The sequence below is a fragment of the Thermobia domestica genome, chromosome 5, assembly GCF_964235325.1.
Source record: "Thermobia domestica chromosome 5, izTheDome1.hap1.1, whole genome shotgun sequence".
NCBI classification, from domain to species: Eukaryota; Metazoa; Arthropoda; class Insecta; order Zygentoma; family Lepismatidae; genus Thermobia; species Thermobia domestica.
Genome location: NC_137458.1, coordinates 179715664 through 179738465, shown reverse-complemented (window position 1 = coordinate 179738465; position 22802 = coordinate 179715664). Strand labels below are relative to the sequence as shown.

At 35.1% G+C, this 22802-nt stretch overlaps 1 protein-coding gene across 3 annotated transcripts in view; it reads left to right on the top strand.

Moving 5' to 3' along the window:
• Positions 1 to 22802, top strand: part of LOC145684739 (uncharacterized) — a 294584-nt gene that overhangs the window by 165766 nt on the left and 106016 nt on the right. For all 3 annotated transcript variants that reach the window (XM_081757116.1, XM_081757118.1, XM_081757115.1), the window contains exon 3: positions 12152 to 12233. In XM_081757116.1, the coding sequence (XP_081613242.1) occupies positions 12152 to 12233 (82 nt within the window). The remainder of the gene's footprint in view (positions 1 to 12151; positions 12234 to 22802) is intronic.

Below are 22802 nucleotides of genomic sequence, written 5' to 3'. Positions count from 1 at the left end.
ATCGAGAGACGTACGTAGGACCATTTTTTTGAATTTGGCAGTTGTGATAAACAGAATTTTAGTATGATGCTCGTAGTTTGAACGTTCAATAATCGATCGATATGAAAGAATACTATGAATATTAGTCACAACTCACAGTCTAAAATCATTGGTGCTGGTTGATTTTTACCTTGAGCTTTCAGAAATCTGATAGGTAACCTTATTGAATCTTATGACTTATAAACTAAAAGCAATACATGCTACAACACTTTGAAATTTAATAACAACTTAATCACAACTTACAACTTCCTAATCACAACAAAATTTGAAACAAAAATTTCAAACAAAACAATTTGAACAAAATTTTCACAACTAAAAATTTAAAACAAAAAATTTTAAACTAAGATGTCGAAACAAAAAAATTCAAACGAAAAAATTTTCAAAATTTTGAAAATTAGATTTTGAAAAATTTCACACGAGAAAGTTCCAAACAAAATTTTGAAACAAAAAAATTCAAGCAAAAGTTTTCAAACAAAATTTTCAAAAGAAAAATTTTTAAAAATTTAAAAAAAATAAAAATTTTCCAAACAAATTTTTGAGAAAGTTTCAAAGTTAAAAATTTCACGGTTAACTATCGCTTTTTAACTATTCGATTAACAAATGAACAGTTTTGCTGTACACTACTTCATCAAGGACAATCACCTGGTATAACGTATTGCGTACGTTTATATTTTAATCCATAGGCGGGAATATTCAAGACCAATGACGTAATTTCATTTTGACAATTCTCAAATTATCCTACAAAGTTTAAATGTATCAATGTCCTGGGCCCATAATCCCATCATAGGTCAATAACTTATCACGTGACCATACTAATATTTGACAATGATTTACCCAAAGTAGGAGATACCACCCAATTCTAAGAACAATTACCAATTATTGATTTAACAATAAGAAATGTACCCCTCCCAAAATTTAATATTTATTACACAAATACAACTGTCTTATGAAAAAGTAATAAATCCTGTACTCATTCAATAATAAAGCCGTATCAAAAAGATAAATAGGTCAATAACCTTTAAAATTTGAATATTTGGTCATAAAGGGCCACCGACATTTACAATGTGTCCTAGAAAGCGTCTACCGAATTTTGTCATTTAATAATTCCCAAATTTAAGGATTAGTTCTATGTACCCCAACAAAATTTAAAAGGGAACACTGTAATAAACCTCTGTGATAAATCCTTATCAAAGGGAATAAATTAAGTCAATAATCGAACACGTGGCCACACTAATTTCTGGTAATTTTTACCCATGAAAGGGAATGAGATTTATAATGGTATATATTAAGAACCTATATTATTATACCAAATTGGGCGATTTCCTAACTTTAAGGGTGAGCCAATGTATCTCTACCAAATTTTAAAATGAAAGCATCAATGCACTCATGTCTTATAAAAGAAAATAAAGCCCAGAACACATTCATATATTCATATAAGGTAACAAAACCGCATCAAAGGGGTAAATAACTTCCGAAATTTCAATTTTTAACAATTTTTAATCCAGAAAAAAGAACAAAATGGACCACTCAAATTTATACTAATACATATTAGGGCCCAAAATTGAAGGTGGGGGCCAATGTACTCCTTCAAATTTTTCAACGAATGCACCAGTGTATCTATACTTAAGAAACAGAATAGACCCCTATACATGCCCATATAATTATATAAGGTAATAAGACCTCATCAAAGGAGGGGAATAACCTCCAAAATTTGATTTTTTAGCTATTTTACCCATGAAAGGGAACTTGGTGGATCACCCAAATTTATAGTAATACATACTGGGGTCCTATACTATGATACCAATTTTTTAAATTAAACAAATTCCAAAATTTATGGGGTGGGCAAAGGTACCCCTCCCAAATTTTAAAAAGGGTGCACTAATATACTTATATCTTATGTAAAATAATTAACCCCTATACATACCCATATAAACATATAAGATAATAGGACCACACAAAATGGGATAATTTAGGTCAAAACAAAACACGTGGTACAACCATTACTTATGTTCATATTTTGGCAATTTTTTGCCCATGAAAGGGAACGAGGTGGACCACCTAAATTAATAGTGATACATATTAGCGTCCAGTACTATTGTACCAAATGTTTAAATTGAACAATTTCCAAAATTGAAGGGGTGGGCCAAGGTACCCCTCCCAAATTTTGAAAGGAAATTCACCAACGTAACCGTATCTTATGTAAGAAAATTGATCACTATACATATACATATTATCATATAAGGTAATAAGAACTCATGCAAGTGGGGTAAATTGGGCCAAAAACCAAACACGTGGTCGTACTAATTTTCAACAATTTTGTACCCATAAAAGGGAACGAGATGGACCATCCAAATTTATGCTGATACATATATTAAGGTCACCGCTATAAAGGAATTAAAGAAACACAAATCTCCGGTTGTAGATGAAATTCCGTCGGAGTTAATTTTAGCTGGAGGCGAAAAACAAGATACACAATCTTAGTCTCCTTATCTGGAACAAGGAAGAATTGCCACAACAGTGGAAAGAGTCAATCATTGTTCTAATTCACAAGAAAGGCGACAAAACTGACTGTAATAACTATCGAGGCATTTCTCTTTTGTCAGCATCCTATAAAATTCTCTGAAATATTCTATTAGAAAGATTGACCGCATACGCAGATGAAATTATTGGAGATTATCAGTGCGGATTTAGACGAAATCGATCAACTATCTACCAAATATCTACCATTCGACAAATATTCAAAAAAAAGTGGGAATACAATACCCCGGTACATCAACTATTTATTGATTTTAGAAAGGCGTACGACTCGGTTAGGAGAGAAACATTATTCAACGTTCTTACAGAACTTGGAATACCGAGAAAGCAAATTAAATTAATTAAGATATGTTTAAAGGAATCTCAAAGTAAAGTCCGGGTAGGAAACTTTTTGTAAACGAGCTTTCACGTCGAAAATGGCCTGAAACAAGGAGATGCGTTGTCGCCATTATTATTTAACTTTGTTCTGAAATATGCTATAAGGAAAATCAAAGATAGCAACCAGGACCTAGAGTTGAACGGTATTCACCAGGTTATGGCATAACTGATGATGTAAATTTAATAGGGGATGATAGGAGAACAATAGAAAGAAATGCGAGATCTTATTAAACGCTTGCAGGAACATTGGTTTAGAACTAAATGCAGAGAAAACTAAATACAATGAAGTGCGTCGGGACCGTAATATAACAAATTATGGATGAGTTAAAATATTAAATAATACTTTTGATAAAGTGGATACTTTCAAATATCTGGAATCAATATTAACAGACAAAAATCATATTAACGTATAAATTAAATGTCGACTAAAAGCAGGGAATTCGTGTTACTATTCGGTTCAAAATCTCTTGTCGTCGCGAATTCTATCGAGGAATTTGAAGCTTAAAATATACAAAACGATAATCATGCCTGTTGTTCTGTATGGTTGAGAAACTTGGTCGCTTACTCTGAGGGAAGAACCTAGACTGAAAGTATTTGAGACAAGATCCTGAGACGAATATTCGGACCCAAGAGGAACGGGAATGGGGAATGGCGGAAATTTCATAACGAGGAACTACATAATTTATACGGTTTACTCAACATTGTTACGGTCGTCAAGTCTAGGAGGCTTCGATGAGCAGGTCATGTAGCTAGAATAGAAGAAAATAGAAACGGTTTCGAAGTCTTGACTGACCATTCGGAAAACGACCATTAGGAAGACCTAGGCGCAGAAGGGAGGACAATATTAAGATGGATCTCGCAGAGATTAGAATACAAAGTAGAAACTGGATGCAGTTAGCTAAGGATAAAAAAGTCAGTGGAGAGCTTTTGTGAACGCGGCATTGAACCTCCGGGATCCATAGGCCATAGACTTAGTTAGTTAGTTATATATTAAGGTCCTGTGCTATTATACCGAATGCTTAAATTAAACAATTTCCGAAATTGAAGAGGTAGGCCATGGTGCCCCTCCCAAATTTTTAAAGGGGTGCAGCAATGTAACCATATCTTATGTAAAAGAATGGACCCGTGTACATATTCATATAATCATATAAGGTAATAGAAACTCATCCAAGGAGGTAAATTGGGCCCAAACCCAAACACGTGATCGTACTATTTTTCGACAATTTTGTACACATGAAAGGAATGAGATGGACCACACAAATTTATCATGATATATATTAAGGTCCTGAACTATTATACCAAATGCTTAAATTGAACAATTCCCAAAAATGAAGGGGTGGGCCAAGGTACCCCTCTCAAATTTTTAAATGAGTGCATCAATGTACCCATGTCTTACGTAAGGGAATGGACCTCTATACATGACCACATAACTATATAATTTAATAGGATCTCATCAAAGGGGATAAATTGGGGAAAAAACGGAACAAGTGGTACAACGTATTGCTTAAGTTTATATTTTGACACATTTGCACCCCTAAAAGGGAACGAGGTGGACCACCCAAATTTATCATAATATATATTAAGTTCCTGTACTTTTATACCAAATGTTTAAATTGGGCAATTTCCAAAATTGGAGGGGTGGATCGAGATACCCCTCCCCAAATTTTAAGGTGGTGCATTAATATACCCATGTCTTATGTAAGGGAATAGAACCTTGTATACACCCATATAACCATATAGGGTAATAAGACATTATCAAAGGTAATAAATTAGTCAAAACTCCACGAAATTTGAATTTTCGCCAATTTTTTACCCATGAATGGGAACGAGTTGGACCCCAATACTGATAGAGGTACATACCATGGTCCTAGATTACGACACTAAATTTTTAGATTTGGCAATTTTCAAAATTTAAGGGGGTTGTCTTATGTACCCCTACCAAAATCTAGGGGGGTGGGCCAAGGTACCCCTACCAAAATCTAGAGGGAGTGGTCTTAAATATCCCTAGGTCATTGACTTCGGGCCAAGGGCATTCACTTTTGACCTATGACGTCACTACAATTTTGATGACTCAGTTCGCCATACGAGCGCCCCTACTACTACTAACTACAATCACGTATGTTTCAGCCTCTCACATAGGGAAATGCTAATAATATCAAAAGAGTAGGACAAAGCGTATTACTCAAATTATACAATAAATAATGCATTTTATTCTCCTTAATTGTGATCCTGCATTAGACGATTAAAGCACATACATAATACTACATAACTTTAGCTGTCAATTTAAATAAATTCCAGATGTAAATGTACCATATTTAGTGACTATAATATTACTCGTATCTTTAAGAATACGAGTAATATTATAGTTATACTCGTTATATTACTCGAGTCTCTCCCATGCTGTAATGAGAGCGTTAAGTTCTTGTGACAAATAACTGCAAAAAAATACACAATAAAACTTATATATTGGTATTACGGGATTTACTTAATTTGTATATAATATTCACATATAATATATCTACGTTCTACAAACACCCACCACATATCACATGTTATAATTTAAACTTAATAATTACGTATGTCTTGAAATGATTTATGTACATTTCTTATTCTTTTTTTAATGTGATGGTTATATATAATTATTCATGCATTGAGGAATATATCATTACATACCAAAATGTTTGACAAAAATAGGAATTCAACTCACGATCTCACGATTAGAACCTTATGCTTTACCTCTCTTTTTTAAAATAAAAGATTTCTTGACTTTTATTTTCTCTAGTTAACACTGTCTAGGATTACTGGACTTGACAGGGCACGAACACGGCAACATGGAAGATAATTAATATTCCACCCTTGCTACTACAAATGGACTCGAACCCCCAATAAGTTCCAACTTATGATCGCCAGTTATACCACTCAAATCGCTCGGCTACACTTAGTCACCACTGAGCTAACATGTACACTCCTGCCGAACTCTTTTTGAAGAAGTATGTCTGAATTTCCAAGACAATGACATTCAAATTTGCAGCAAATGTTTTTTTTCTTCTTTTTTTACTTCCTACTATGGATGCGAACCATGTTCTCTTTCTTTCTTTTCATTTGATATATTCGTTTACATGAAGAAATGTAAGTGACAAAATCAGTATGTGCTCACATGTGTATACAATTGCCGTTCAAGGTTGACCGGGATTTTCCTACGTAAATAATCAATGAATAGCCGGATCATAATGAAACTTGCAGGTGACATAATGTTTCCTTCGCGAGTAACTAGTGAAGGGCATGACGTATTTGGCGCATGCGCAGCAGTTGCAGCGAACATAGCGGAAAGTAGTGTGTTTGTGGCTGTGGAGCAGCGGTGTGTAATCGAATTTCTTGTGAAGGAGAAAGTTAAACCAGCGGAGATTTTCAGAAGATTGCAAGCACAGTATGGTGAACAAACGATGCCACGGACCAGAGTGTACGAATGGTGTGAACAGTTTCGCGAAGGACGGGAGCTGGTGACAAATGAAGCGCATGGACACATTTGCCTGATTGGAGTCACACCAGTGAATATCGAACGTGTTGAGCAAATGATTCTTAAGAACCGGCGAGCAACAGTGTGGGATATTGCTGCCGAGGTGAATATCAGTGTTGGGAGTGTTGAGACAATCATTCCCGACCACTTACGCTTTCGCAAAATCTGTGCAAGGTGGGTTTACCGCCAACTGATATTTGATCAAAAGTGGATATGGATGACGGTCTGTGAACAGCTTCTGCCCCATCCCCCCTACAGTTCAGATTTAGCCCCCAGTGATTATAATTTGTTTGTATCTCTTAAAAACCATCTGGAAGGGAAGAAATTCACGACAGATGAAGCTCTGCGGAACGATGTCCTCCAGTGGCTACGTCAACAACCAAGTTCTTTCTACGCCAAAGGAACTCAGGGAGTTCAGGGAGCTGCCACAAGGATGGCGACGGTGCCTCGACGCGCACGGAGAATACTTTGAAAAGCTGACATAGGTTGGTGCTTCATATGCTATCTGTTTTCTCTGAAGAAATAAAAGTCCCAGTCCACCTTGAATGACCCTTGTATATAGTTTCGAAATACTATACTGTTGGAAAATGAAATTGCAGCATCATGAAATTGTTTTCCAATCTGAACCACATTTATTCCATAGACAGTACATATTAAGGTACAACATGAACTCCATATCCACAGTGGTTTATTAACGACACGTATACGATTATACTGCAACCCCCGTATTAGTACCGTGTATAGCCTACATAGATAGCAAAGCAGGCATGGAGTATTGCATGCATTCAATCATAGAGATGACAAACATGCTCTTGCGGTACATTCTACCGTGCCTGCTTGATATGGTTACACAAATCAGCAACAGTTGTAAGTGGACGAGGAACAGTTGTCAACTGTCGAACTAACATGTCTGGCGTACGTGCCGGCCAGGGAAGTCGTGACATACTTCGCAGAGCATGTTCTATAGCACGGGCAGTATATGGCCGGGCGTTATCTTACTGAAACAGTACATGACCCTTCTGTTTCGTGAAAGACAATAGAAAGTTTCCACCACATGTTGCATGTAAGAGACGCTTGTCAATTACAAATGCCCAAACACTAAAATTGAACGGGACTCGTAGCTGATTGCCCTTTACACAATAACACCTGAGATGGGACTACTGTGTCTTACACGAACGCACTGTGGGAACAGACTCTCTCCCAGTCGACGTCGCCCTCACAGTCTACCATTACTTTCATACACACATATCGCCTTTCATTGCTGAACACAACGGAATCCCATTCCTCCTCCAGGTGTTCTTTTTTTGGCCCAAGGTCAGCCGTGTACGGCAATGACTTGGCATCAGTGGTAGACGTCCAATTGATGTGTATGCCCGAAATCCTGTCGCCAGTAATCGGTTCCCAATAGTGCGTGTGGACATTCCAGGAGCCATATTTGCTCGGATGTTGGAAGTGGTAGCTTTGCGTTCTGCCAATTCTGCCCTTACAATACGACGATCTTCGCGCACGTTCGTACTACAAGAACGTTCAAAACCATCTCTGCGGGTGTGGGAATCAGCTGGTATACTCGACTGCCATTACCGCTGCACAGCATGTGCATCGTGGCCGACGTGGAGGCCGATTCGACGAAAAAACCAACCAGCATCTCAAAGGCTCAAAATACAACCTCTTCGAACACACTCATTTGACTGAATGGAGCACGATTTCGGCGTCGTAGCATGTTGTTTTCTTGTGTTTACTGTTTGAGTCAAATTAACTCACCTGCTGACCTTCTGCCTCTGTTCATTCAAAACACAAAATCGACACAGATGATGCCAATATCATTATGTGGTGCTGCCATCTGCTGCCCAAAACAGTTACAAAGTTAATTATCTACTCCACTACCGCCATGAAACCTAATAGCGGAAGCACATAAATATCCTTAATGTGTTATAGAGTGTTTCAATTTTTTCAGCAGTGAATATCATTCCGTATTTCAATGAATGTTAGTTTTTCTCCAGTTAATAGCATTTCAACATGTCATATTACAGATTGTACTTAAAAGAAACGCACATCTGCATTTTTCTTTCTTTTTTGATTGCAAAGGTTGGTTTGGAGGGTCGAATCTGGTTTTATTGGTTTACTGTTTCCAAATATATCCGATGATAAACTTTTTTGTTCTAAATATTCATAATCAACGCGCTAATTCTTTCTCTAATAGGGTGTACAAGAGATTAAAATCTATGAAACTTCCGAGAAAATAAGGGGGTATTACGATGGCAATAGAAAATAGGAGTATGTTGAGGATTTACATAAGAAAAGGGATAGACTTTGTGGTTAGAGGTTGAAGTCTAAAACGCTTACGTCAGGGTTATAAAGGGCTTAGTATTCTTCGGGATGAGTTTGTAAAAATTACATCCGAGATAATTAAGAATGGAAATTCAACTATCATATACTAATCGAATTCCTTAAGAAAATGGGAAAAAGGGCAAGAAAGAATATTGTTCCGTCTCTGAAATCATATATATGAAACAGGAGAGCTAGCAAAAAATTCCCTTGAGGAAGATCATGATACCAGTGGCTAAGAAATCGTACCGAGAGAGATACCAGGATTGTAGAACGTTTAGTTTCATATCGCATGCAGCAATAATTAAGGGTAGTCAGTGAAATCTTTATGGAAAAAGGGGAAAGAGGTGTATGTTGTATTTATTAGAAATCTAGAAAAAAGCTTTTGACCGCGTGAATTGAGAATAATTATTGGGAGTTCTAAAGAACCTTGAATTTGAATGGAAAGATTGGAGATTCATAAGAAACTTATACATGAACAAACAAGTAAGTGTTAGAATAGAGGAGGAAATAAGAGAGGAAAGTGTAATTGGAAGAAGGGTTTGACAGGGAGTGTAATTGGATGCTGTCTCTAGCCAACATTATTTAGTATATATCTAGAAGCGACAGTGAAAAAGGATCTACATAATGAGGACTGCATTTCGGTAGGAGATAGAGTGACTAGGTGTATACAGTTTGCAGACAATATGGTGCTTGTTACGGAATCTGAAAAGAAAATCAATAAGATATTAGAAAACTTTTGGAATCACAGTGAAGAAATGGGATGAAAATAAATGATAGAAATACAAAGGCTATATTAAATTTAACGAAGCGGTTGGTGACAAATATAGAAGCAAGAGGGAAGAGTGATGATGTGAAGTGTGAAGATGAAATAAAAGCAAAGATAGGAATGGTGAAAGACTTAAGGAGGAAGAAAAGTATAATCTGTGGGACCTTGAATAAGGAGTTGAGAGAAAGACTCATAAAATACTTTGTGGGGATTATTACATGAATATTACGCAAAAATGATGAAAACGACTGGAAACTTTCAAAAACCGTGTGGAATGAATTAGTTGGGCTCAGCGGAAAAGGCATGAGAGGGTGTTTGAAACGATGAGGGAGAAAAGTACGATTTTAGATATTATTGAAAAGAGGAAGAGAAACTGGTTGGAACACTGGCTAAGAAGGAAGCGTATCATGAAGGATTCACTACAGTGTATAGTAGCAGGAAGGAGAGCGAGGGGCGAAGCAGGCTATAATTGTAGGGGGTATCAAAACAGAAAAATCTTAGGTGAAATCGAAGAGGCTAGCTGAGGACCGTGAAGCATTGGAAGTTTCTCTGTTACGGTAAGTGACCTGCCAATAATGGCAGAATATCCATGATGATGGTTATGACTACTGTTCATGAGATTTCCAGCTTACGAATCTAAAAGAATAATATGCAATTCTTTGAATCGGATTTCAGTTTAGCGTCATATTCAGTATGAAAGTTCCAAACCACTTGAGATCACACAGGAAATGAAACCTTAACATCGTGTACAATTGGGATCCGAACCGTGTAAGCAGCCGGTAGGGAATCATACTCTAGTTTCCCACATTTACTAACCTACACACTGATTGTATTAGAAGTTAGTGTTCCTTTCAGTACTAAGGTTATATTAGACAAACAGATACAACCACGGCCGTCGACCCTGGGGAATGGGTAGCTGAGGGGTACCTGACCTCGAAGCTTAGTTTGGTTTGTAAAGGATATGGATATTTTTCCTTGAATCTTTGCTTGTATATATGACAACGAAACTCACACGCCTAAATGGTTACTCATAGTTATTCGCAAATCATCACAATTATCTATAAAGCACAGGGGAATTGTTATATCAAGACTTGTAGCTTTCTTTAAACCAGAAAAGTGATATGTGATGTTGATCTACACCATAATATACAATCCAAACCACATCAGTTCCCGTCTAGAATAATCCAATAGAATAATGTGGGGGAATGCCGATCGGTGAGGTAATTCCGATCATTGAATTACTCAAAAGTGACAAGACCGGTGACCCAGACTATGCTTACTCCTCTAGCAGAAGTCACAAAGTACTCATGAAGAGAAAGAAGGACCTTTGTTCAGTTGTTCTGTGCAAGTGATTTCGATATTTGCGTTTCCTTGCTTTTCCTTGTAAATTTTGGTCTGGTTATTTTGCGCAGTAAGTACTTGTTATTTTTCTAAGAGTCTCATAAACTTTACAATATTCCATAGCATGTTCTTTTAGTGAAATAACGCTGTATGTTTCACTCTGTGTATTTGAATGTTTAGTCTGCATGGCTTTGTTTAATATAAAATAGCGAGTCGGGGTAACTTCGATCAGAGGTGATCAAACTTGTACTTAAGTGATCGGAATTATCCCGATGTGTAATAATGTAACTACGATATGTAGAATCTTTTTAATTAGGGCACGGAGTGATAGTAGTGCGTAGTTTCTACTACATATATAAGTACTATTCCTCTTAGCAGCTTGGAGGAAATTTTGTGGGGAGAAAAATTTAAATAATAGAAAAATCAAGTTTACAGACAGCCAGATTCTAACCCAAAACAGAGAAGTACCTAATTAGGAACTCTGAAATATGTAAATAGACATATAAGTACATGTGCATACATACTGTATTTAACTTATGACTTCACCACAATCAAACACGCCTTTCAACTACAATTCAGACACTTAAATTCTTATGTTCACTCACTCCTCACACTTCATGCTTAATGACCCTCCACTGTTACACAAAATGAACTTCAAGTGTTCCTTGTGACGTCACATCTGCGTGTGACATCACAAACACCATGAGAGAAAAAAGTACATGGTGGATCAAGAGAGTCATATTCTTTTGAATCACATCAAAAGGGATACGAAGTGAGTCAAAAACAGGAGTCTCTTCCAAAATTCTAGAGCTCCAGCGCTACAGGACAAGGGGCTTATGATTGTCAAAAAATTAATCGTAGTCCCTTCTGTCATATCAAAAGAGATATGTAGTGAACGAAAAGGCAGTCATCTTTTCCATAATCAATGGGGATCACTAAGAGTGAAGAATACCCCTCTAAACGTGTTAAAGGCACTCAAAGTAAATTTATGTCCTCAATGATCACGACGCACCTCACCTAGTGACGTTACGTTATTCACCCCGAAGAAACCTCCAACAGTATAGCAACAAAAAAGCACCCATGAAAACTCATTATTTCAAAAAGAACTGAATCATCGAAGTGCAAATGTCGGATTCGGATACACTCTTCTATGACTATTAATAGCCATAAACTAAATAAAATTATTAAACTATTATCATTATTATAAAAATTCAGTTTTGTAATTCGGATATTATTGTATATTTCAGTTGCTCGAGTTGCTTTCGTACATGGTTTGTGGTGTTTTGAGACGATATGATGCAGATGAACGGAAACCTTTGTACAAACTTCGTGAGTGTTAAATTTTTATCATTACTTTACTTATAAACAAAGTTTTAGAAGCAATTTGGAATGAACTTTAACATTAACTAACATGTTTAACATATTAGTATTAAATTTATAATTATGAAAAGTGATGCCTACTGTGACGCATCATTAAAAAATGTCAAATTGTGCAGTAATAGTAACAGAGGAAATATAAATATACACGAGAATATTAGTTGAAAATATTGTATATTACTTTATATAGATAACTGGTCGATCACGGATGATGAAACTAAGTAAAAAGACTTCGCATCTCTTTGTTTACATGGTTAGAAAAATATTGGCTATTTATACTCCAAGATATGACCAGTCAGCCATCGATGGAAACAGGACCAAATTAGACTACTACATTTACATCATCTTATCTGGAAACTCTTATAGTAAACACTTGTAAATGATCATGTTCCTGGAATGTTTGCGTGTTGCTTGCCTGTGTCGACAGGTTCGATATTGCAATTTGCATATCTAGGCTCAAGTTGAAAAGACAGATAAACAATTTTTACTGTTCTGATTTAACATTATGGATTTTCTGAAGTATCGATACTTCATACTAGACGAGTGCTTCAATGTAAATTTCATCTCATTTAGATCATAAAGAAACATTAACTTTTGGTATGCTATATAAACGTATAGGCTGTGTAACGATGCCGAAAAGAATTATATAGGCAGAGAGAGGAGAGAGAGATTTTTTTTAATGTTTTGACAAGTCGTAATTACAGTGTAGTTACGCAGCGCTGCCATGTTAAAAAAAAGCGACTACGTGGTGTTGGGTAGTTAAATCTTATAGGAGTGTTCATAACTATGTCCAACAGCGAGTGGGATACAATCGCCAATGCAGTCTTGGGAAGTAACGTAACGCAAGTAACGCGTTACTTGTAACGCGTTACTTTTTAAGTAACGTTTCCTAGTAATGCGTTACATTTTTTCCAATGTAACTGTAACGGTAACGCGTTACAAATTTTTAAGTAACGTACCTAGTTTGCGTTACTTTTTTCGCGTTACATTTCGGATGAGTAACTACAATATATGTATTTTTTTTTCCGGAAACAAATGTTTCTTTCCTGTAAGTGAATTTCTCATAATGAAACAATCCAGCACGAACTACGTATGTCAGTGACTGACAGTCACAGACACACAGAGAAACAGATAAATTCGTAGTGCCACTTGCTGTTTTTTGAAGATGAGGACAACCTTAGGGAAATCACGTGTACTGACTGCAAGCACCTGGAAGATTTTGTCGTAGATTTTCACAGCTTCAAATCAATACATTCAGTGAGTGAACTAGGAGTGCAATGATACCGGTAGTCTATTTTACTTTGATTGGTGTTGTTTTTATAAAGATGGAGAACGAAAATATTTTACCGTTCGAACATTTGAAAGAATACTTTTTTCTTAAGAGCTGAGGATGATGGTGGACAGGATTTAATAATAAAGTGTCTGAAGTGACAGCGGTGGAAAATATTTATTAACAACTAGGGTGCCATAATTAACGATTTACAGTATGGGTTAATATGTATAAACTGTTTTCTGATGAGCAGACTACTTCATTACTAGAAAATAGTTTGCTGATGGTATGTAATATTGGAGTTCTTTCAGATCAGTTTGCTTATCCTAGAGTCCCGTTGATTATAGAGTTTGAAACTAGCTTTAAAAACCATGTATCGATTTTAGAGTTACTAGCAAGTTTTGATTCACTCCCAGTTCATGTGTTCTCATTTTATTAGTTGTAGTGTAATGTTTCTCTATATTCTGTATTTTTAATTTTACATTAACAACGTTGTTATTATTATATCATTAGTTTAGCAGAATAATAGTAAGCAACCATTGTTTCTAACGCATAGGGATGAGCACGAGTTAAGCTAAAACTCGGCTCGACTCGAATTCAAGTCGGGTTTCGAGTCAAGTCAAAGGTAATATCCTCGAGTGGAGTTCCGAGCCAGTTCAGTTTCTCGCGTCGAGTTTCGAGTCCAGTCGAGTTTGATAAATCGCTCGTTCGTTTTAACTCGTCTTGAAGTCATGGCCTGATTACCTAGGAAACGAAAGCCATGAGAAATGTAAGCTAAACAGTAATATGGAATACTTTTAGTGTTGCTCACGAGAGGGGACACTGCTCGCATCTCGTCTAGTCTCGATAGCGAGACCACAAGAGATTTTTCATAACAAGCTCAGCTCAGCTCGGCTCAACTGAGAAGATGGTTCGAGCGGGCTCACTTGGGGTGAACCATCGGCTCGAGCTGGCTTGGTAGGGATGAGCCATCTGCTTGGTTCGGCTCAACTGAGCCGAGGGCTCTAGCCGAGTCGGTTGGGTGAGCTGTTGGCTCGGCTCACTTCTCGGTTCGGGTCGATAGTGAATGAGCTGTGAGCCGAGCTGCTCGAATGGTTGACAACTCTAAACCCGGGGCAAGCAGTTTTGAAGATATTTGGCCAGTGCCCTATAAGTTTTAACAGTGTTTGGCTCGAGCTCGAATACTCAACCTAGACCCTCAACCCAAATTCAGAATCTCGTGAACAATGTCCTTGACTCCTAGACTTCACGACTATCGAGGTTGGCAATCAACTAGTTTTCTAGTATTCAAATACAAACCGCCTATCTTTCGTGTTTATATAGTGTTGTTATAATAATTATTATTATTATTATTATTATTATTATTATTATTATTATTATTATTATTATTATTATTAATAATAATAATAATAATAATAATAATAATAATAATAATAAAGTTGTAGTAGTAGTAGTGTCATTGATAATAATTATATTGTCTATGTAATATACTTGAAGAGAGCACTCGAAACTACACTCCGGATTTGGCTCGACTCGACTCGAAACTCGACCTCAATTCGAGTCGAGTTGGAGGAAATTTTTCGAGCCGAGTTCTCGGGTAGAGCTCAAAGATGCCTGTTTCTAGTCGAATCGAGTTTCAAAGAAAACTCGCTCGAACTCGCTCGTGTCCATCCCTACGAGTAACGCAGTATGGCATTTTATCAATGTTACATTATATGAAAATGTTCATATATCAAGTAAAAATTTGCCTTTTTATTTACGTAAACCGATTCAGAACGTGCAATAATAATAATAATAATAATAATAATAATAATAATAATAATAATAATAATAATAATAATAATAATAATAATAATAATAATAATAATAATGGCGGTAGTAATAGTAGTACGGAAAATTGAAGTCATAATTTTTTTCACATTTTTAAAGTTACTGACCTAAAAGTAACGGCTTAGTAACGCGTTATTTTCGAAGTAAAGTAACAGTTACTTTTTTGGGGCAAATAACGCGTTACATTTTACGAGAAAGTAAAGTAACTTGTAACGCGTTACATTTTTACAAGTAACTTACCCAACACTGCGCCAATGGGTCAGCACCATTAATAGTAAAAGCACGAGTGAAAAGACCTTGATAACTGTGAAGTTAAGTGGAGTATTTGGAATAAATTGGCAATGAATAGTTAACTTAATAACCATAAATAATTCATTTTTTAAGTGTTTTTCGGATAGAACTATGTTTTATGGAATTGCATATATTTCAAATATCGTTTAATAAGCTTTTTCTGCGTGATTTTTTTGATAATATATTCAGTTTTGAAAAATACAAAGGGTCGATATAGTTGAACTTCGTGACGTATCGAAGAGGACACTCTCTCTTGTTCTCTGAAATAAAACGAATTCGTACAAAGAAGTGTATACCTGTAATATTTCATAAGGAAGAGCTAACTGTTACAATTTTGAGACACCTGTATTTTATTGTTATGCAAGGGAAGGGCAGTTTGAAATTTTTGGTACGTGGACCGATTTACATTTATTAAATGTATTGTATTCGTTAAGTTAACTGACTTAAATAGCAACCTTGCTCATGCACAAATATTAAAATTCTGTTCAATATTTTGTTAGATGTGTTATATATTTACTATCAGTTCTGGCATATAGAAAGATATATTGTTATCAAATGCAGTCTTTTCTTTCTCATATGAAAATAATCAGAATCGATATTGTTTAGTAACGAGAAATATAATGAGTTATAACCATTTCTATATTTTTCCTATTCTGTAAGTGTTATGTAAACGGATTTGCAACTCATATGAAAAATATTATTTTAAGTACTTTCAGTAAATTTAATCTTAAAGTGTAGTGAATTTAGAGGACCTTTTGTTGTCCAGATTCAATTCCCACTCAATAAAGTCTCTATTCCTATTCGTTAGAACGGGATACTTGCAGCTAAAAAGCCTTTAGTTGTGACTATACAAACTAAAGATGCAAAAATAACTGTTTTTCAGAATGGAAAATTTTCCCATAAAATTCCGGCTTTTCATCTTTTAAAAGAGGACATTTTTGCTTCCTTCTGGATTTTCGTGATCTTTTCTAGTAAAGTATCTACTACGTTTATCTTCCCGTAGTGGTTTCGACAATTAAAAAGTGCTGTTACAACATTCTTATGTTCCGTTCGGCGCTGGTTTCTTGGTTTTTACGTATTCGAACTGATACTTTCTGGTTGCCAGGAAATGTAAGTTACGCAACCCAACCAACTACAAGTGCCGTTTCGGAACTTAATACTAGGTACCTGGAAGTTACATGTCTTCTCATATGTGTAATGTACCATTACAAACTTTTGTTTACTCACCCTGTACCTACTAAAAATTTTTTACATCCGATTTCGGTTTAATTACACGATTTATTTATTCTCTTTACTTCAAATTAAATGTAATGAATCGAAAGGTTTCATTAGGAATCATATTTTCACTGAATAACATATTTATTTATATTTTGATTAATTGTAAATCCCATTTTCACATATACAAGTTGAATAGTTACAAGGTTTACCATTCTGACGTCATATCGAAATATAGTTCTGCCATTGGATATAAATGTTCTTAATTTCAGACCAATGTAGAATTTGGCCAGGTAACTAAATCTTCCCTCAACCTCTCTCACTAGTCCATAGTCACTTTCAGATCCGGTTATATCTGGATTTCACCAATTTTTATTTGTTTTGTAATTTCCGCGGCTGAAAGATTTCGCCCTGATTGGAGGAATCCTCCTATCTCTGTCGTTTTCGGCGCAATGTTATTATTATCGTCGTGGAAACCTTACAAAGCACTACCTGTGGAAGTGATCACCATATTTTAACTGCAAAAGGACAGATATTTAATAGAACTAAAGTAACATATAATTTAATTTAATAGTTAAAGACTTACAACTACTTAGGAGCCTAAAGTCTGCATTTTTTATTAAATAAACAGTTCACAGTTAAGTGAAATACAGGATTTCGGTTTGCAGGAAGCCATGTTTGCTGCCAAGATAGAAAAGACAGAAAGGAGAGTGATTTTTGATCTTTTAGAACTCAGTTAGGGATTAGGGAAATACGACCTGGTTTTGTATAGTCTATAGTGTATACTGTGAATGTGATTTTTTTTCAGTAATTGCATGTACACAGAAGGTTTCATAGTTGCAATGTTAATTAACATAATGGCATCTTAATCTAACAAAAGGGCTCCTATTCATGTTTCCAAATCGAACCATTTCTAGTGGGGGATGGGTTAGATAATATTCGTGATTAGGGCCTTTTCCCGTCTCAGTGGAAACGTCCCTCAATAAATTTTGTTAAGGTGCCCCCATGGCTTCAAATTCTAATAAAAATGTTTTAAGTAATTGGCCAGGTTAATTGGACCCTTCTCATTTTGCCCAACTAAAGTTCAGTAGAGCCAACTTTATATACCGACAAGGAGTAATGTGTTTGAAGGTACTTGTCTTTAACATGCCTATAATAAATGGTGCTTGTTTAGTTAGTATTTATCTCTAGTATTTATAGTGGTATGTAGCTAGTAGTTTTGTGTGAGTGCGTGAATTTACTGTTAGGACAGTGTAGTTCACAAGCGTTAATTTAGTACCATTTGTCTAACTCGAAGTACACTAGACAAGAGTAAATATTAGAGTTCTGATTAATAAGTAAAAGGGGTATATTTTAGTACACAGCGGATTATTCCTTACTACAGTGCCATCGTGTCCGGTTTCGCTAATCAATTGTTTGTTGACATTACGTCAATGCATGAGTTAGTGATCTAGATTGTTTGATTTTAGCCTTTTATTCTTAAATTACATCCCGTGGACATGGTTTGCGGTTCGAACGAGTATACATTCATGTAAAATAGCATGAGATCTTACTGTTCTGAAAATTACAGCTTGCTATGTCAATTAGAAGCCGAAATATCCACTAAAAACAAGAATGCCTATTTTCTTAATAGAAGTAAAGCCTACATGATGTTACTGTTTGTTTCAAAATGTAATATTAAATTCTCTTTTCCCGTTGCTGTAGAAAAATTCCATTGTTGCTTTAGTTTTATCAGTAAATCAGAAATAAAATAATCGTTGACAATTTAACTTTCAGTGAACACACATATGGATTTATTTTATAAAATTGCGAAGTAAATATAATTTTGGTGCTTCGGAACAAAGAGTCCGTGGTTCGATGAATGTTATTGTGTAGTAGTTTAAGCGTGACGGATTGTGATAATTATATATTTATTAGTGCATAATGTAATATGTATATGGCCTGCGTGTAAGTGCAAGTAATAGGGTGTCTGTAAAATATTACTTCGCGTGGAAATGATTAAATAATGAATAAATGTAATGATATAGTAATAATACGGTTATGATATAAAATATGCATGAGATGATATGACACCTATATTTAAATGGAGAGGCCCAGTGTATATTATATGGTGAGAATATGAATATGTTTACTGAAAATCTCTCGCGTTTTGACTTCTACACCAGTACATTCATCCAACCGAGTTTGCTATTGGATAGTAATGCGTAGTTGGGAATTGTATGTTACTTCGCATTTAAGTACCTCATATTAACAGCCCCGGATCTTAAGCCTTTCATCAGATAGGGTAGCATCATGTGGGAATTACTTTTAAAGGTTGACAGAAATGATAATTAAGAAAAATAACTGCTATATCCTGTGATCATCGAAAAGTACAGGTTTGGTCATTTGTACCTTTAACATTCATTGACTCTACGAGATTTTTCTTCGTTGTTTACCTTATTTACTGTGCAGTGTTCATATAGCTAACAGCTCAGATCGGGCCATCCGATTAAATCAACCGCTACTAAATTAATATTTATGTCCATTGCATACCCGGATGTCGACCCCTGGTCCTCTTAAGTATTTTCGTTTCTTTTCTTAGTTCAATTAGATGATGGAAATTAACGACGTCCCAGACTTTGGCATGTCTGCGCAGGGTAGCCCTCGGTCATGTTTGGTCACTGAAATCACCGATCCAAAATTTAGTTTATTTACATTTTTTTTTATTTTGGCAAATTACTAGTTAGGGATATCTTAGCTATTATTTTACTTTAGTTTCATTACTATTCTGGACTTTCTTAGTTTCTGAGAGGTCGGATGATTTTTTTCTATTTTGACATTCTAAATTAGAGCCTTCTCTAACCTTCCGGTGGATTGCGGGGTCTTCAATGGCGTTGACCGGATACGGTGAGTGGTGGGATTTCCCTAAAGCCTTTGTCTTTCCGAAAATCCCATCGAGGGCACAGACTCGTCTCGTCGTTGAAGATATTTGTTTTTCGGCTATTTATTTGGTAAGCCGAACCCCTTTTGGCATAAAAGAAAATATTTGGTTATAGTATGTTGTATACATAAATTTGACCACTTATCTTTCGTAGTTGTAGTGTTCTGTCTTCTCAATTTTTACCTATTCTTTCTTCTACTCCTTCTCTAAAGTTTTTTTAAATTTTAACCTTGCCCCCACCGGTTTCTGAAACTCATGAAAGCATACAATGTTCATATAAACAATTTCGATCGTATGTACTAACTGAGACATCGGGGATACAATTCGTGGAGGTACTTTCGGTATTTCAGAACAACTCAGGACCATTTTTCACGATACTCAATCCACCATGGGAGGGACTGACGAGAAGGTACATTACGATTTTAGATTCCCAGAAACTTGATTGTTGTTCATCGATCGTACAAACTATACCCATTGATTACTGATTTCTGTTTTTTTCCTATTGATTGGTTATATGGTGGGTATGTATTAGTAGTTTGGGCCCACTAATTTTAAATAATCTTGATTTTTTCTTTTTTTCTCTGTATATACATTTATATATGCCTGCTTACATAGTTTGGAAACTTACGTGCCTGCTATATTTGTTGTATTTCCACTTTTGTGTCGACTTATTAAATAATATCAACTATTTCTCTATACGCGGATCTTAGTAAATTGAAATATCGATTATCGGGTTTGTATATATACTTTTCAATGTTGCAACCTTATTAAATGAAAGGAAATTTTGTTGGTCAGGGTTTTTTTCTGTTTGTTTTGAGGTAAGAAAATGTGAATACTTATTAAATATGAAAAGGTTATGTAGAGAATTAAGTGTCGATGAAATACTAAGATTGATATTAGAATAAAATTTATTATATTGAGGATATATATATATATATATATATATATATATATATATATATATATATATATATATATATATATATATATATATATATATATATATATATATATATATATATATGAGCGAATATGTATGTAAAGGGCTCGATGTTTTCCCTGGTTGTTTTAGGTTGCCATAGATTTTGACACCCGATATTTGACGAACTATTTGTGTTGTAAAGTATTACCGCGTAATTTGTGATAAATGACACCTTACTGATTTGTTATTAATGTTCGTGACTATTAAAGTTTAATACTATGTTAAATGTTGCATGTAAATAGAACAAGTAGCAAGTCGTAAAAAAACCCTAATCCGTATCTAAAGTTATTTTGTAAAACAATAGTGAAATCAGTAAACTATGAAACAGTTCGCCCCAAATCCTTCCCTACGATCGGAAACCTAACTATTTGTCGTTCGTCAGTTCAGTGACTAGAATCTTTTGACTACACGATCTGGACCAAGAAAAAATTCGATGAACTGATTTTGGTTAATAATTTAGTAATGTGAATACGGGACCTAGATAGGTCCAGAGAACTAGCTCCATTGAGATATCGTATAGTATTATGGAAATATGTTCCCAATGTCTGGGACTAAATTCGATATTTTTTTAAATCATAATAAATTTTGAATTTTTATACCAAGTGCGTCAAGTGACGAAATGGAAAATATATATATATAATATGAAGAAACTATTTTTTCCGTCTGTAGTTAAGACAAACGATTAAATACTCTCATGGACGCCAATCATAGTGCATAAAGAAAGTTGATAAAGGAGTTATTATCGACTGAGAAAAGGACTCATAAAATTGTCGAAATTTCTCATCTTGGGACAGAGACTCAATAAAATGCTACCAAAGTGCTTTTTTTTAAAAAAATGATTAACCAATTAGTTTTCTTTTCTCTTTCACATTGATATGTATTCTTTGTACTGAATCTTATATATGATCAATGTTGACCTTTGATTTTTTTCTCTCTTCGTCTTTCGTTTTGTCGATTTTTTAACGTAATTCAACTTTTAATATTTCTACAAAGAGAAATGTGTTATTAGATATTGAAAAGTAACAAATTTCTATGCATGTCTATAAACCATATTGTTATTACTAGTATTATTTTCTTTTCATGTATCGAAATTTCTCCTGTGCTGTCGAATTAAGTTTTCTTGAAATGTAATAAATGTCTATAGAAATGTAGTTAGGTTAGTTTAATTCAACTAAATGCAACCTGAAGTATACATGGTCCTGTATGAATGTGAGTGTGAGTGAAATGTAGGTTTAGTATTAAGTGCACCAATTCTTTTGACATATATGTGTGACTTACTATAATTAATGGTAGTTGGCAATTAAAGTCGTTGAAAGTCAATACTAACTTAATTTAAGTTGGCTCTATAAAGGAAGAAAAAAAGACCGAAGTAACCTGAACGAACGATCATAATGGGAGAACGTCGAGAGTCAAAATCTTCGACAAATATGTGTTACTCTGATTTTTTTCTGTGGTCGATTCTAACATGCCTTCAACATCATCATTTATCCTTCAAGTATTGGATACTAGTCGAGAACTTTCGGAAATATTGAATAAACTGTTAAATTAAACTTTCTCATCTATCTCAGAGCTAGATTGGGATAATTCGGTAGTTGGGGTTAAATGGATCTAGGTCTGTTAAGTATGGGTTAACATGTCACTCCCTTTGATCACCTTAAAACCAAATATTCACCCAATAGCTATTGGAAATGATCCCAATTCGATAATTATTCTCTTTCCTTTACCATATTTCTCGAAAATATCCAGTAACAGTTTCCCTCTTTTCTCATCTTCTTACTTTTCCTCTTTTTCCTCTCTTTCTATCCCAATTTCCTCTTCTCTTCTTTACTTCTTCTATTTTAATAAAACTGAAAAGGGGGTCGTGACTGGGAATTCCATATAAAATAAACACGGTCATGTATTTATTTTATTTTATTTTTCTTCGGAAGTCCGACATAAAAGTCTTTTCATTTTGGTTGAACCTTGTAGGTTCGAAAGTAAGAAATGAATTATATATATAATTAGACTAAGCTG